At 43.2% G+C, this 14,858-nt stretch overlaps 1 protein-coding gene across 1 annotated transcript; it reads right to left on the reverse strand.

The window, feature by feature from the left end:
- Nucleotides 1-809: 809 nt before the first annotated feature.
- On the reverse strand, nucleotides 810-13,265 carry LOC131938722 (uncharacterized). The gene is made up of 12 exons (XM_059296860.1): nucleotides 13,144-13,265; nucleotides 12,529-12,725; nucleotides 8,933-9,128; nucleotides 8,186-8,258; nucleotides 6,452-6,621; nucleotides 5,196-5,330; nucleotides 4,574-4,947; nucleotides 4,065-4,203; nucleotides 3,868-3,970; nucleotides 2,767-2,843; nucleotides 2,372-2,498; nucleotides 810-1,303 (listed from the first exon to the last, which is right to left on the reverse strand). The coding sequence occupies exons 1-12, from the start codon at nucleotides 13,199-13,201 to the stop codon at nucleotides 829-831; spliced, it is 2,124 nt and encodes a 707-aa protein (XP_059152843.1). The 5' UTR covers nucleotides 13,202-13,265; the 3' UTR covers nucleotides 810-828.
- Between the last annotated feature and the right edge of the window lie 1,593 nt (nucleotides 13,266-14,858).

The raw sequence follows: 14,858 nt of genomic DNA on the forward strand, positions 1-14,858 counted from the left end.
TACGTCCAATTTTGTGCTGTTGTTTACGTACATAGGCCACTCTGTCTTTGGTCAAAATGTTGGCTGACTTACAGTGAATAGCAAATTGGCTTTTCTGTGACGTTATGGATAGATCATAGATCTATATTGTGAGGCTAAGATACATCTGATTTTCAGACGTAATCATTTTAGTCTATTAAATATAGTTGGCGACTTATAAAAATTAAAACCTTGAAATTGTAATATGTTTTTGTAATACAGTTTTATTGACAAAGTCATAGTAAACCTAAAGTTTTTTTCCCACATAATTTTCCTTGCGCCTGCTAGCTACAGCTTTTTAAAACATGTTTTTTTTTAACATCTGGAACGTGATCTTGCTAGTAGCGTCTTTTTCCAAATCCATCTTGAATTTCAAGTTTCAGATTTTTAAAGGCCTACATTATTGTCTGGTCTTTGGGGCACCAGGGTCAATACATGAAAGGAAAATCAATAATAATCATGAAATCCACATTACTTTTTAGAATTATTTACTTCATGTTTTTTGTTTGATTAAATAGGCCTACTTATTGAACATCCATTGAACATCTATTGAACATCTATTAAATATCTATTGAACACCTATTGAACATGTATTGAACATCTATTGACCATTTATTGAACATCTATTGAACATCTATTGAACATCTATTGAACATTTATTGAACATCTATTGAACATCTATTGAACATCTATTGAACATCTATTGAACATCTATTGAACATCTATTGAACATCTATTGAACATCTATTGAACATCTATTGAACATCTATTGAACATCTATTGAACATCTATTGAACATCTATTGAACATCTATTTCTGTGACTGAAGCTCATCGATCAGGTCTTGAATGTTCTCGTACAGATGATACTCATCTACTTGACCCTCTGGGTCGGGCTTCGAAGGAGTATCGTACGGCGACATGTCGAGGGTGGGGCCTTCAGTTTGTTTATCCCCCAGGTTGAATGTGTCGTAGTCTACCCCATTCACCGACAGCACGTCACCGTCCAGCTTGGCGCGCGGCAACGTGTATCTCTGTATCAACGTGATGCGGTCTTTCCATGAGGGCTGTCTCTCTTCAGGGGAAGTAACCGCTGGTTGTCCTAAGTTAGCGGGTTTATTTTCGTGGTTATCTTTCTTTTTTCTGCGCATAAAGCGAGTGACGATGTAAGAGACTGCCGATAGGACATCCAATAAAACGACACTTCCGAATGCCAGGGCTAAAAATAGAACTCCGAGAATGCCTATCCCAGCAGCCGAGGGTCTTTCATCGTACGCGCTTTCATATCTGTAGAGATTAATGAGTGGTCATTTCATATCTGTAAGATTAATGAGTGGTCATTTCATATCTGTAAGATTAATGAGTGGTCATTTCATATCTGTAGAGATTAATGAGTGGTCATTTCATATCTGTAGAAATTAATGAGTGGTCATTTCATATATGTAGAAATTAATGAGTGGTCATTTCATATCTGTAGAAATTAATGAGTGGTCATTTCATATCTGTAGAAATTAATGAGTGGTCATTTCATATCTGTAGAAATTAATGAGTGGTCATTTCATATCTGTAGAAATTAATGAGTGGTCATTTCATATATGTAGAAATTAATGAGTGGTCATTTCATATCTGTAGAAATTAATGAGTGGTCATTTCATATCTGTAGAAATTAATGAGTGGTCATTTCATATCTGTAGAAATTAATGAGTGGTCATTTCATATCTGTAGAAATTAATGAGTGGTCATTTCATATATGTAGAAATTAATGAGTGGTCATTTCATATCTGTAGAAATTAATGAGTGGTCATTTCATATATGTAGAAATTAATGAGTGGTCATTTCATATCTGTAGAAATTAATGAGTGGTCATTTCATATATGTAGAAATTAATGAGTGGTCATTTCATATCTGTAGAAATTAATGAGTGGTCATTTCATATATGTAGAAATTAATGAGTGGTCATTTCATATCTGTAGAAATTAATTAGTGATCATTTCATATCTGTAGAAATTAATGAGTGGTCATTTCATATATGTAGAAATTAATGAGTGGTCATTTCATATCTGTAGAAATTAATGAGTGGTCATTTTATATTTGTAGCAATTAATGAGTGGTCATTTCATATCTGTAGCAATTAATTAGTGATCATTTCATATCTGTAGAAATTAATTAGCCATTGTCCAAGGTCTTTTAAAAACTTCCCGCTTGACGTCACCAGTGTTTCTTACAGGTATGTCTCAATCCACGCCCCTCTCCCCCCCCCCCCTTCCACCCCACTCACATAAGAGAACAAATATTCTCAGCAAAATGTGTGAAAGAAACACTGGACACGACCAAAATCTGTCCCCATGTACTCACTTGATCCGTGTGTTGTGTGTTGTTTTAGCATCTATCGTCAACTCTTTCTCTATCTCCTCTTTCTTCTCGTCAATTATGTCTTGCGTGATGTTTTTACAGGTGCACGCACACCATCTTCCTGATGTTGCTTGTGTTGTTGTTGTTGGGGTTTTTGGTGTGGTTGTTGTTGGGGCTTTTGTTGTTGTTGTTAATGTGGCTTTTGGTGTTGTTGTTGGGGCTTTTGTTGTTGTTGTAGATTTCGTTGTTGTTGTTGTTGGGGCTTTTGTTGTTGTTGATGATGTGGCTTTTGGTGTTGTAGATTTTGTTGTTGTCGATGATGCCGATAACGTTGTAGTTTGGGAGGTTGTTGATGTTGTAGTTGTAGTTTTTGTTGATGTTGCTGACGTTGAAGTTACTAACGGTGTTGTTGTCGATGTTGCTGTTGTTGTTGTACTTGATGAAATTGGTGAGGTTGTCAGGGTTATGTTCATTACTGAAACAGAAACATCAGTCAAGGCACTTTCTTATTTTATAGTGTTGTGTATCCGAAACCCTCATTCTATTTGATCCCAACTCAAAACTTAGCTGCAATAAAGACATACATCTAGAGATTTCTAGTTCACCGAGGACGAGAGACCATATATACATAGATTTCCATATCACTAAAGACGTGAGACTCACCGTTTTCACAAAAGTTGCCGGTAAAATTTTCCCGGCACTGACACAAGAAGTCGTAGGGCAGGTCGACACACGTGCCGCCATTTTTACAAGACAAGTTGGTACAGGCATTGTGGGAGTCTGCGGACAGGTGAGTTTGTCTGACATTATGACAGGTGACATTATGACATGTGACATTATGACAGGTGACATTATGACAGGTGACAGGTGAAACTATGACTGGTGACAGGTGAAACTATGACTGGTGACAGGGTTAGAGGTGAAAAGAATTAGAAAATAAATTATGACTGATTAATTTCTAAACATCTGTGTCAAGTATTTGGTAACACCAGTCCCCTGTCAAGTATTAGGTAACCAAACACAACTTGCCAATTTCACACCTGTCCCCTGTCAAGTATTAGGTAACCAAACTCAACTTGCCAATTTCACACCTGTCCCCTGTCAAGTATTAGGTAACCAAACACAACTTGCCAATTTCACACCTGTCCCCTGTCAAGTATTAGGTAACCAAACACAACTTGCCAATTTCACACCTGAACCCTGTCAAGTATTAGGTAACCAAACACAACTTGCCAATTTCACACCTGTCCCCTGTCAAGTATTAGGTAACCAAACTCAACTTGCCAATTTCACACCTGTCCCCTGTCAAGTATTAGGTAAACAAACACAACTTGCCAATTTCACACCTGAACCCTGTCAAGTATTAGGTAACCAAACACAACTTGCCAATTTCACACCTGTCCCCTGTCAAGTATTATGTAACCAAACACAACTTGCCAATTTCACACCTGTCACCTGTCAAGTATTAGGTAACCAAACACAACTTGCCAATTTCACACCTGTCTCCCGACAGCTGGTCACCGCAGTAGCACGTGACTTTGTTACCTGTGACGTAACAGATGCCCTGGTTCTTGCAGGGATCAGACGAGCAGTTGTCTACCCCTGGGTAAAACAGCGGGGGGGGGGGTAATTCAGGAGTCAGTTTGTAGACAGCTAACTGATTAGAGGTGAACTCATTAAAACAACGCCATTGTACCTGTGAAAAAGTCAATCTTCAGCCCCAGGGGTAGGGCCATGCCTGAGCCAGGCCCAGATACTGTCAAGATCAAGTTGCTGGAGGGGGGGAAGGTTTGGTGGTCTAGGAACTTCCGGTCTAGTTTACGTGCATCGTAGATCTGAGGGGGAGGGGAGGTGTGGTTATATGATCAGGTAAGGGGCAGGGCTAGTTATATAATGGGGGAATGGGTCGTTTATATGATGAGGGGAGTGGTAGTTATATGATGACGAGAGGGGTAGTTATATAATCAGGGAAGGGGTAGTTATATGATGAGGGGAGTGACAGGGTAGTTATATACAAAGGACGTTAGGGAGGTGTAGCTATTTGATGAGGGACGTTATTGGCAGGAGTAGTTAGATCTTCTTTTTATTTTGTTATATTTCCCAGGGAGGGGAGTGTTAGTTATATAATCAGGGACATTAAACATACTTTAAAACAAGTGAGGACGTGAGTCCTCGAAAACTGAAGGATTTGAACCCCAGCCTTACATTGAAACCACTCTGCCTCCTGCTGTTGACGTTAAAGCCATCGATGTCCAGCAGGGTGTTGTTGTCTGGACACACGGCCGTCACGTGGTACAGGTATGACGTCAGGTTCCCCAGCAGCTGGGTCCAGTCTACGTTCAGGTTGTAGCAGGCGTCAAACCTCCCTACGGGCGCCACCACGGCCATGGAGGCGTCCCCGACCTTCACCTTGCCGTCCCTGACCCCTGCGCTGGTCGTGTAGACAACCACAAGCACGGGCTGGCTGGAGTTAAGTCTGACCACAGTCCCGGGCAAGATGGCCACCTCGGTAAACAGACGGTTGTCCTGGGTGAAGGCGCCTACCCCGCCCGAAAAGGTGAAGGTCACATTTGTTTTATCTAGGTCAAGATAGAAATGTTTGTGAGTACAAACAATTTTATTGGTGGGCCGGGGTCATCTTAATTACTGTTACTTTTTCATTAATTTAACCATTTCACCAATTTAATCCAGTACACTCTTTTACTTATTTAATTCATTAACCGTAACTTATTTAGATAATAAAACTGTTTGACTTACTAAATAAACTAATTAAGCTATATCAATTATTTAATTAGTCAAACTGTCAGAAGATAAACTGGCCACGAACCTGTCACCCTCAGAGGCTCGAGGTAAACAACACGAATGATGGACTTGCGCTCAGCCAAAGTGGGCACGACGTACTCTCTGCCCAACACTCGTGTAGGGGGCATCATCTCCACAATCAGGTCACACTCAGGGCTACCTGATGGTCAGTACATGAGCTCTGTCACTGACAGTGTCAAAAGTCATACCTAGGGCTACCTGTTGATCAGTACAATAGCTCTGTCCCTGACAGTGTCAAAAGTCATACCTACCTGATGGTCAATACAATAGCTCTATCAATTGTCAAAAGTCATACCTACCTGATGGCCAGTACAATATCTCTGTCCCTGACAGTGTCAAAAGTCACACTCAGAAATACCTACTGCCTACTTGGACCATCAAACACGTTACCTGTGTTAAAGTCATTGTGTAGATAAAACCCACACACGGAGACGGAACTCCCTGGCTACCATAGGGGGTGTAGGGATCAAGAGAGGGGGTACAGCAAGTTGATTCAGGGTGGTGGTGGTGGGGGGGGGGGATACACAAGGATACACAAGGATTTCCGCCTTTGGTCTCCGTATTTGATGCACCATTTTTTTCACATAGCCGCAACTGTTCTTGTGATGTAACAATTAAAGGAGCCTGCGGATAACTTAAAGTCTGGAGCCATGAGCAAGATTGATGGACCCCAGAGATAAATGAGATGGGTTGAAGGGCTATCTGGTGGGACCGAAACTGAAACCTTACGCTTGAAAATAAGGGACTGTGTCTAGAGATCTAAGACTATTTGCCTTGAGGAATTGGGGGGCCTTTTCTAGAGGGACTGAGACATTTTACCTTGAGGGATTGAGGGATTGTGTCTAGAGGGACTGTGTCTAGAGGGACTGTGTCTACAGGGACTGGGACACTTTACCTTGAGGGATTGAGGGATTGTGTCTAGAGGGACTGTGTCTAGAGGGACTGTGTCTAGAGTGACTGTGTCTACAGGGACTGGGGCACATTACCTTGAGGGATTGAGGGACTGTGTCTAGAGTGACTGTGTCTACAGGGACTGGGGCACATTGCCTTGAGGGATTGAGGGACTGTGTCTAGAGTGACTGTGTCTACAGGGACTGGGGCACATTACCTTGAGGGATTGAGGGACTGTGTCTAGAGGGACTGTGTCTAGAGTGACTGTGTCTAGAGTGACTGTGTCTACAGGGACTGGGGCACATTACCTTGAGGGATTGAGGGACTGTGTCTAGAGTGACTGTGTCTACAGGGACTGAGACACTTTACCTTGAGGGATTGCAGCACACGGAGTCCCCGAGATGACCGCCACTGGCTTGCTGCTTTTGATGATACTTCCGGTGAGGTCGTCCTCACAGAAGACACGCAGCACATCTTCCCTGCCCAGGTCAGACCTCATGGTGTGCTGTCTGTCAAAACTCGTCTTCTTCCCCAGACATCTGGACAGACAAACATCTGGGCAAACTAGTTGTAACATCTGACCAAACTAGTTGTAACATCTGACCAAACTAGTTGTAACATCTGACCAAACTAGTTATAACATCTGGGCACACAAGTTTTAACATCTGACCAAATTAGTTGTAACATCTGACTAAACTAGTTTTAACATCTGACCAAATTAGTTGTAACATCTGACCAAACTAGTTTTAACATCTGACCAAATTAGTTGTAACATCTGACCAAACTAGTTGTAACATCTGACCAAACTAGTTGTAACAGCTGACCAAATTAGTTGTAACATCTGACCAAACTAGTTGTAACATCTGAGCAAATAAGTTGTAACATCTGACCAAATAAGTTGTAACATCTGACCAAACTAGTTGTAACATCTGGACAAACAAACATCTGACCAAACTAGTTGTAACATCTGACCAAACTAGTTGTAACATCTGACCAAATAAGTTGTAACATCTGACCAAACTAGTTGTAACATCTGACCAAACTAGTTGTAACATCTGACCAAACTAGTTTTAACACCTGACCAAACTAGTTGTAACATCTGACCAAACTAGTTGTAACATCTGGACAAACAAACATCTGACCAAACTAGTTGTAACATCTGACCAAACTAGTTGTAACATCTGACCAAATAAGTTGTAACATCTGGACATACAAACATCTGACCAAACTAGTTGTAACATCTGACCAAACTAGTTGTAACATCTGACCAAATAAGTTGTAACATCTGACCAAACTAGTTGTAACATCTAGACAGACAAACATCTGACCAAACTAGTTGTAACATCTGACCCAAACTGACCAAACAAGTTGTAACATTTGGGCAAACAATTGGAAATTTCGGGAGTGGGAGGGACATAGTGTGTGTATGTGTAAGTGATGTACCATGTATGTAGTTTATCTAGCTGACTGCATGCTACCTACCTGGTTGAGTGCGAGCTACCTACCTAGTTATGTGCATGCTACCTTCCTAGCAAACTGCATGCTACCTACCTAGATGAGTGCGTGGTACCTACCTAGTTGAGTGCATGCTACCTACCTAGTTGAGTGCATGCTACCTACCTAGTTAAGTGCATGCTACCTACCTAGCTCACTGCATGCTACCTACCTAGTTGAGTGCATGCTACCTATCTAGTTGAGTGCATACTACCTACCTAGTTGAGTGCATGCTACCTACCTAGTTGAGTGCATGCTACCTACCTAGTTGAGTGCAAGCTACCTACCTAGTTGAGTGCATGCTACCTACCTGATTGAGTGCATGCTACCTACCTAGTTGAGTGCATGCTACCTACCTAGTTGAGTGCATGCTACCTACCTAGTTGAGTGCATGCTACCTACCTAGCTCACTGCATGCTACCTACCTAGTTGAGTGCATGCTACCTACCTAGTTGAGTGCATGCTACCTACCTAGTTGAGTGCATGCTACCTACCTAGCTCACTGCATGCTACCTACCTAGTTGAGTGCATGCTACCTACCTAGTTGAGTGCATGCTACCTACCTAGTTGAGTGCGTGCTAACTACCTAGTTAAGTACATGCTACCTACCTAGTTGAAGTTAAAACATTGAATAATATCGTCACTGTTGTGTCATCTTCTGCAGCAACGATTACTATCTCACCTGGAATATAAAAAAAATCAACAGGGAGTGATCTCCCCTAAACTTTCTCGAATAGTCTTATACAACACTACGGGGTATGGCAACTCGGGATATAGACATGATTTTAATCCATTTTTAATTACTTAAACTTTTTTCTTGCACGATTACAATACTCTCTCTATACTTCGTATATACGAGAAAGTAAAAACCAGAGGATAAAAAATGACGCAATATTTACCTAACTCATTTTCGACATTTCATTATACAAACCGAAGAAAATGATTTGTGAAAGGCTAGCGCTCCAGACCAATTTAACATCAGATAACTCCAGTGTTTCTTCCAGACTTTTTTCTCCGGGGGGGGGGGGGGGCACTTGAAATCTTCGGGGGGGCGGTAAACTTTCTTCGGGGGGGCGGACACTGTTAAAAGTATATATTTTCTATATAAATTATATAAATTTCATTTCGTTCGGGGGGGCGGTAAAAAAGATGCCTGGAAGAAACTCTGGATAACTCTAATTTTGAGTTCTATACTCATCTTGCGGGTAGATAACTCTATTTTTGAGTTCAATCAGGCAGATAACTCTAATTTTGAGTTCTAGCGGGCAGATAACTCTAATTTTGAGTTTTAGCGGGCAGATAACTCTAATTTTGAGTTCTAGCGGGCAGATAACTCTAAGATCAGGTTGGCATTACCTCCCGTCTTGTTGAGTCCCTGGTACGTGGCCACCACGTAGTGGTTCCCCCACTTGTCTATGGGCAGGGCCAGGTAGGCGCCCTGCGACCCCTCCCCCAGCGTCACGCCGTACACGCTGACCGGGTCCGTGGAGTAGACGGCCACGGCCTGCTTCCTGTGGACCCTCGGGCCTTGGACGGTTGTGCCGGACGGGAGCTGTGGAGTCAGGGTGTTAGAAGAGTCAGGGTGTTGGAGGAGTCAGGGTGTTAGAGGAGTCACGGTGTTAGAGGAGTCAGGGTGTTAGAGGAGTCAGGGTGTTAGAGCTGTGGAGTCAGTGTGTTAGAGCTGTGGAGTCGGGTGTTAGAGGAGTCAGGGTGTTGGAGGAGTCAGGGTGTTAGAGCTGTGGAGTCAGGGTGTTAGAGGAGTCAGGGTGTTAGAGGAGTCAGGGTGTTAGAGCTGTGGAGTCAGTGTGTTAGAGCTGTGGAGTCGGGTGTTAGAGGAGTCAGGGTGTTAGAGGAGTCAGGGTGTTAGAGCTGTGGAGTCAGTGTGTTAGAGCTGTGGAGTCGGGTGTTAGAGGAGTCAGGGTGTTGGAGGAGTCAGGGTGTTAGAGCTGTGGAGTCAGGGTGTTAGAGGAGTCAGGGTGTTGGAGGAGTCAGGGTGTTAGAGGAGTCAGGGTGTTAGAGGAGTCAGGGTGTTGGAGGAGTCAGGGTGTTAGAGGAGTCAGGGTGTTAGAGGAGTCAGGGTGTTAGAGGAGTCAGGGTGTTAGAGGAGTCAGGGTGTTGGAGGAGTCAGGGTGTTAGAGGAGTCAGGGTGTTAGAGGAGTCAGGGTGTTAGAGGAGTCAGGGTGTTGGAGGAGTCAGGGTGTTAGAGGAGTCAGGGTGTTAGAGGAGTCAGGGTGTTAGAGGAGTCAGGGTGTTGGAGGAGTCAGGGTGTTAGAGGAGTCAGGGTGTTAGAGGAGTCAGGGTGTTAGAGGAGTCAGGGTGTTGGAGGAGTCAGGGTGTTAGAGCTGTGGAGTCAGTGTGTTAGAGCTGTGGAGTCGGGTGTTAGAGGAGTCAGGGTGTTAGAGCAGTCAGGGTGTTGGAGGAGTCAAGGTGTCAGAGGAGTCAGGGTGTTGGAGGAGTCAGGGTGTTAGAGGAGCCAGGGTGTTAGAGGAGCCAGGGTGTTAGAGGAGTCAGTGTGTTAGAGCTGTGGAGTCGGGTGTTGGAGGAGTCAGGGTGTTAGAGGAGCCAGGGTGTTAGAGGAGTCAGGGTGTTAGAGGAGTCAGGGTGTTGGAGGAGTCAGGGTGTTAGAGGAGTCAGGGTGTTAGAGGAGTCAGGGTGTTAGAGCTGTGGAGTCAGGTGTTAGAGGAGTCAGGGTGTTAGAGGAGTCAGGGTGTTAGAGGAGTCAGGGTGTTAGAGGAGTCAGGGTGTTAGAGCTGTGGAGTCAGGTGTTAGAGCTGTGGAGTCAGGTGTTAGAGGAGTCAGGGTGTTAGAGGAGTCAGGGTGTTAGAGGAGTCAGGGTGTTAGAGGAGTCAGGGTGTTAGAGGAGTCAGGGTGTTAGAGGAGTCAGGGTGTTAGAGGAGTCAGGGTGTTAGAGGAGTCAGGGTGTTGGAGGAGTCAGGGTGTTAGAGGAGTCACGGTGTTAGAGGAGTCAGGGTGTTAGAGGAGTCAGGGTGTTAGAGGAGTCAGGGTGTTAGAGGAGTCAGGGTGTTAGATGAGTCAGGGTGTTGGAGGAGTCAGGGTGTTAGAGCTGTGGAGTCAGTGTGTTAGAGCTGTGGAGTCGGGTGTTAGAGGAGTCAGGGTGTTGGAGGAGTCAGGGTGTTAGAGCTGTGGAGTCAGGGTGTTAGAGGAGTCAGGGTGTTGGAGGAGTCAGGGTGTTAGAGGAGTCAGGGTGTTGGAGGAGTCAGGGTGTTAGAGGAGTCAGGGTGTTAGAGGAGTCAGGGTGTTAGAGGAGTCAGGGTGTTAGAGGAGTCAGGGTGTTGGAGGAGTCAGGGTGTTAGAGCTGTGGAGTCAGTGTGTTAGAGCTGTGGAGTCGGGTGTTAGAGGAGTCAGGGTGTTAGAGCAGTCAGGGTGTTGGAGGAGTCAGGGTGTCAGAGGAGTCAGGGTGTTGGAGGAGTCAGGGTGTTGGAGGAGTCAGGGTGTTAGAGCTGTGGAGTCAGGTGTTAGAGGAGTCAGGATGTTAGAGCTGTGGAGTCAGGGTGTTAGAGGAGTCGGGGTGTTAGAGCTGTGGAGTCAGTGTGTTAGAGCTGTGGAGTCAGGTGTTAGAGGAGTCAGGGTGTTAGAGGAGTCAGGGTGTTAGAGGAGTCAGGATGTTAGAGGAGTCAGGGTGTTAGAGGAGTCAGGGTGTTAGAGGAGTCAGGGTGTTGGAGGAGTCAGGGTGTTGGAGGAGTCAGGGTGTTAGAGCTGTGGAGTCAGTGTGTTAGAGGAGTCAGGGTGTTGGAGGAGTCAGGATGTTAGAGCTGTGGAGTCAGGGTGTTAGAGGAGTCGGGGTGTTAGAGCTGTGGAGTCAGGGTGTTAGAGGAGTCAGGGTGTTAGAGGAGTCAGGGTGTTAGAGGAGTCAGGGTGTTAGAGGAGTCAGGATGTTAGAGCTGTGGAGTCAGGGTGTTAGAGGAGTCGGGGTGTTAGAGCTGTGGAGTCAGGGTGTTAGAGGAGTCAGGGTGTTAGAGGAGTCAGGGTGTTAGAGCTGTGGAGTCAGGGTGTTAGAGGAGTCAGGGTGTTAGAGGAGTCGGGGTGTTAGAGCTGTGGAGTCAGGGTGTTAAAGGAGTCAGGGTGTTAGAGGAGTCAGGGTGTTAGAACTGTGGAGTCAGGGTGTTAGAGGAGTCAGGGTGTTAGAGTTGTGGAAGCTGTGGAGTCAGGGTGTTAGAGGAGTCAAGGTGTTAGAGGAGTCAGGGTGTTAGAGGAGTCAGGGTGTTAGAGCTGTGGAGTCAGGTTTTAGAGATGTGGAGTCAGGGTGTTAGAGCTGTTGAGTCAGGTGTTAGAGTTGTGGAGTCAGGTGTTAGAGGAGTCAAGGTGTTAGAGGAGTCAGGGTGTTAGAGGAGTCAGGGTGTTAGAGCTGTGGAGTCAGGTGTTAGAGCTGTGGAGTCAGGGTGTTAGAGCTGTGGAGTCAGGGTGTTAGAGGAGTCAGGGTGTTAGATGTATGAAGTCAGGGTGTGGAGTCAGGGTGTTAGAGGAGTCAGGGTGTTAGAGGAGTCAGAGTGTTAGATGTGTGGAGTCAGGGTGTTACAGTTGTGGAGTCAGGTGTTAGAGTTGTGGAGTCAGGGTGTTAGAGCTGTGGAGTCAGGGTGTTAGATGTGTGGAGTCAGGGTGTGGAGTCAGGATGTTAGAGCTGTGGAGTCAGGATGTTAGAGATGTGGAGTCAGGGTGTTAGAGGAGTCAGGGTGTTAGAGCTGTGGAGTCAGGGTGTTAGATGTGTGGAGTCAGGGTGTGGAGTCAGGGTGTTAGATGTGTGGAGTCAGGGTGTTAGATGTGTGGAGTCAGGTTGTTAGATGTGTGGAGTCAGGGTGTTAGATGTGTGGAGTCATGTGTTAGAGCCGTGGAGTCAGAGATGACAACAAAAGTGGTCCTATTGTTAGTGGTCCTGTTAGTGGCACGCGCCCACACGTGACCCACCCACCCACCCACCAAGAGGATGAACTTACTTTGAACATGAACGACGAATCTTTGTTCAGGAAGTGACGTGTCAGCGAGCCAGTGGCCGGGATGTTGATGAAGACAGTCGTCTTGGTTTCTGTGGTTACGATGACGCCGTTCTGACTCGCGTTGCCGAGAGTGGGGATGAAGGAGAGCAGGAATGCTCGCCCCTTGCTGTTGTCTACATTCGCTGGACGAGAGACTGCTGGGTGGGACACAAGACATTGGGCGAAGGTCAAACTCAAGGTCACACTTGTTTCCTATATTGCTTTAATCCATCGTTCATTTTTAAAAATATTTTTAAATTGCTTCAGACTGAAGAGCTTATGAAAAAAAGTGCTTAGATGAAAAAAAAAAGAACTAAAAGAAGGAACACCGCTATCTAGTCTTACATTAATTAACTGCCTATAATTGTGCAACTTTACTTTAAATCTTTACTTGACAGATACAATAAATGTTTAGTAGTTTACCACTTTACATGATTCTACTCTAGTTTCATAAAGTTTATGCGACAAACTAGTTGGCAGTTACATTGGCTGTATCTTTTACTTTACAAAACAATTGACAGATATTCTGACTGTATCTTTTAGTTTAAAAAACAATTGAAAGCTATTTTGACTTACCTTGAAAGAAAAAGCAAGAAAATGAAATAAAAACAAACGAGAAATAAGATAACTCCATTCTGACTGTACACTTTATACAGTATGTTTGCCGAGTGACGTCCCTTTAATGTGTCCATGATAACTGATGATCCAATGTAGAGAACAGGGGCGGAACTACAGTGCCGCCAGATCCCGCAATGCGGGGGGGGGGGGGGGCACGCCGTTTAGGGGGCCCACAGCCGCCCATAATCATTTTTTTAAAGTTAAAATTAATTTTCTTGCATTTTTGACTTGATGGTTGTTTTGAAAAAAGAATACTGTAGCTGCAGTTGGAGTATCTTTATTCTATAGACACCATCCCACTCTCTTGTATATTCTTTTTCCTACAATCAAACACACGCTGTTGTCGGCAAATTTCTTTTGAAAAAACATCAATTGCGCGAGAGGCCGCTAGATATTAAGACGGCTTTTTGAGACCATCCCAAATTTGGTACTGATGGATAAAAGCACATCGGTGCTTTGTTTTCCCTTTTAAGTTCCTTTTCAGACCTCCCCTCCCGCTCTTAGCCTTACAAGAAGCGAATAAATAGCGCCTCAACAACTAAGCTGGCTCGTATCAGTGGTAGTGTAGACAAACTAGCGCTCCAACAACTAATATCCAAGAAATAAAGTGCCGACATTGTTTACATTTAATAACCACTGTACTAGAAAACAAGGCAAACGTCTCAAATAAATACACGAATGATAGCGTGTTATATATATATATATATATATATATATATATATAAATATATATATATATATATATATATATATATATATATATATATATATATATATATATATATTAGTTTCGTCACTGGCATCTTGATAGTGGTTTTGTAAATAACATACAGATAACAGATATAATACAGTAGTGATATTATATAGATAGTAGCTAAGACATGCTGTTGTGTAAAAAAAAATTTAAAAAAATATACACATGAGCTGTAGTGTGAAAGATAGGCAAACGTTCAAACCACTTCCATAAAGTATTTCCCTTTTACAAATAGCCAAATAGGGGTGCTCATAAGCTCTTTTTAATAGATTTGTAATAATCAAATTAAACAGCAATTTCTTATCTTAATTATTATTTAAAAAAAAATAAGTACTAAAGAATGGTATAGTATAATAATGAAATGTAGTTAAAACTAATAATATAAATACAAAAAAAAATAAAATAAACACGAGACACCATTCTTATACAAAGCTTTATGATTTATATACTTTTGACCGACTTAATTATTAAAAGTATTAAGGCAAACATAAATGAAAACAGAGATTTTCAAAACAGACCAATGCACTCATACACATGACATGTTGTTGTTATTAAATGTAATTGAATTTTTTTTTTCAAAACGCGATCAGGCCAGAAATTAGTATCCTATGTTCTTATTGTGTGTTTATATATATATATATATATATATATATATATATATATATATATATATATATATATATATATATATATATATATGGGGGGCCCAACATTTTTTTTTTTGCGGGGAGGCCCATTTTTTCTAGTTCCGCCACTGGTAGAGAATGGTACACTTGGGGGGGGGGGGGGGGGGGGGATGCGTAAAATCGGAAATGTGGTTGATCTTAAATGAATTGTATACAAGTGATAGTAAATGAAGGTTTTGTCATAAAATAGAAATAGTTTGTCACTAAACGTGAATAGTTTAACTGTTGTTTTG

This window comes from Physella acuta, unplaced genomic scaffold, assembly GCF_028476545.2.
Source record: "Physella acuta isolate Inbredline_101_S28 unplaced genomic scaffold, ASM2847654v3 ptg000017l, whole genome shotgun sequence".
NCBI lineage: Eukaryota > Metazoa > Mollusca > Gastropoda > Physidae > Physella > Physella acuta.

Coding starts and splice junctions, on each gene's coding strand:
- LOC131938722 (XM_059296860.1), bottom strand. CDS start 13,201: ATGGAGTTATCTTATTTCTCGTTTGTTTTTATTTCATTTTCTTGCTTT. Junction 5,331..6,451: donor GTGTGCTGCAATCCCTCAAG/GTAAAGTGTCTC, acceptor ACTGACCATCAG/GTAGCCCTGAGTGTGACCTG. Junction 4,948..5,195: donor CGAGCCTCTGAGGGTGACAG/GTTCGTGGCCAG, acceptor ATCTTGACCTAG/ATAAAACAAATGTGACCTTC.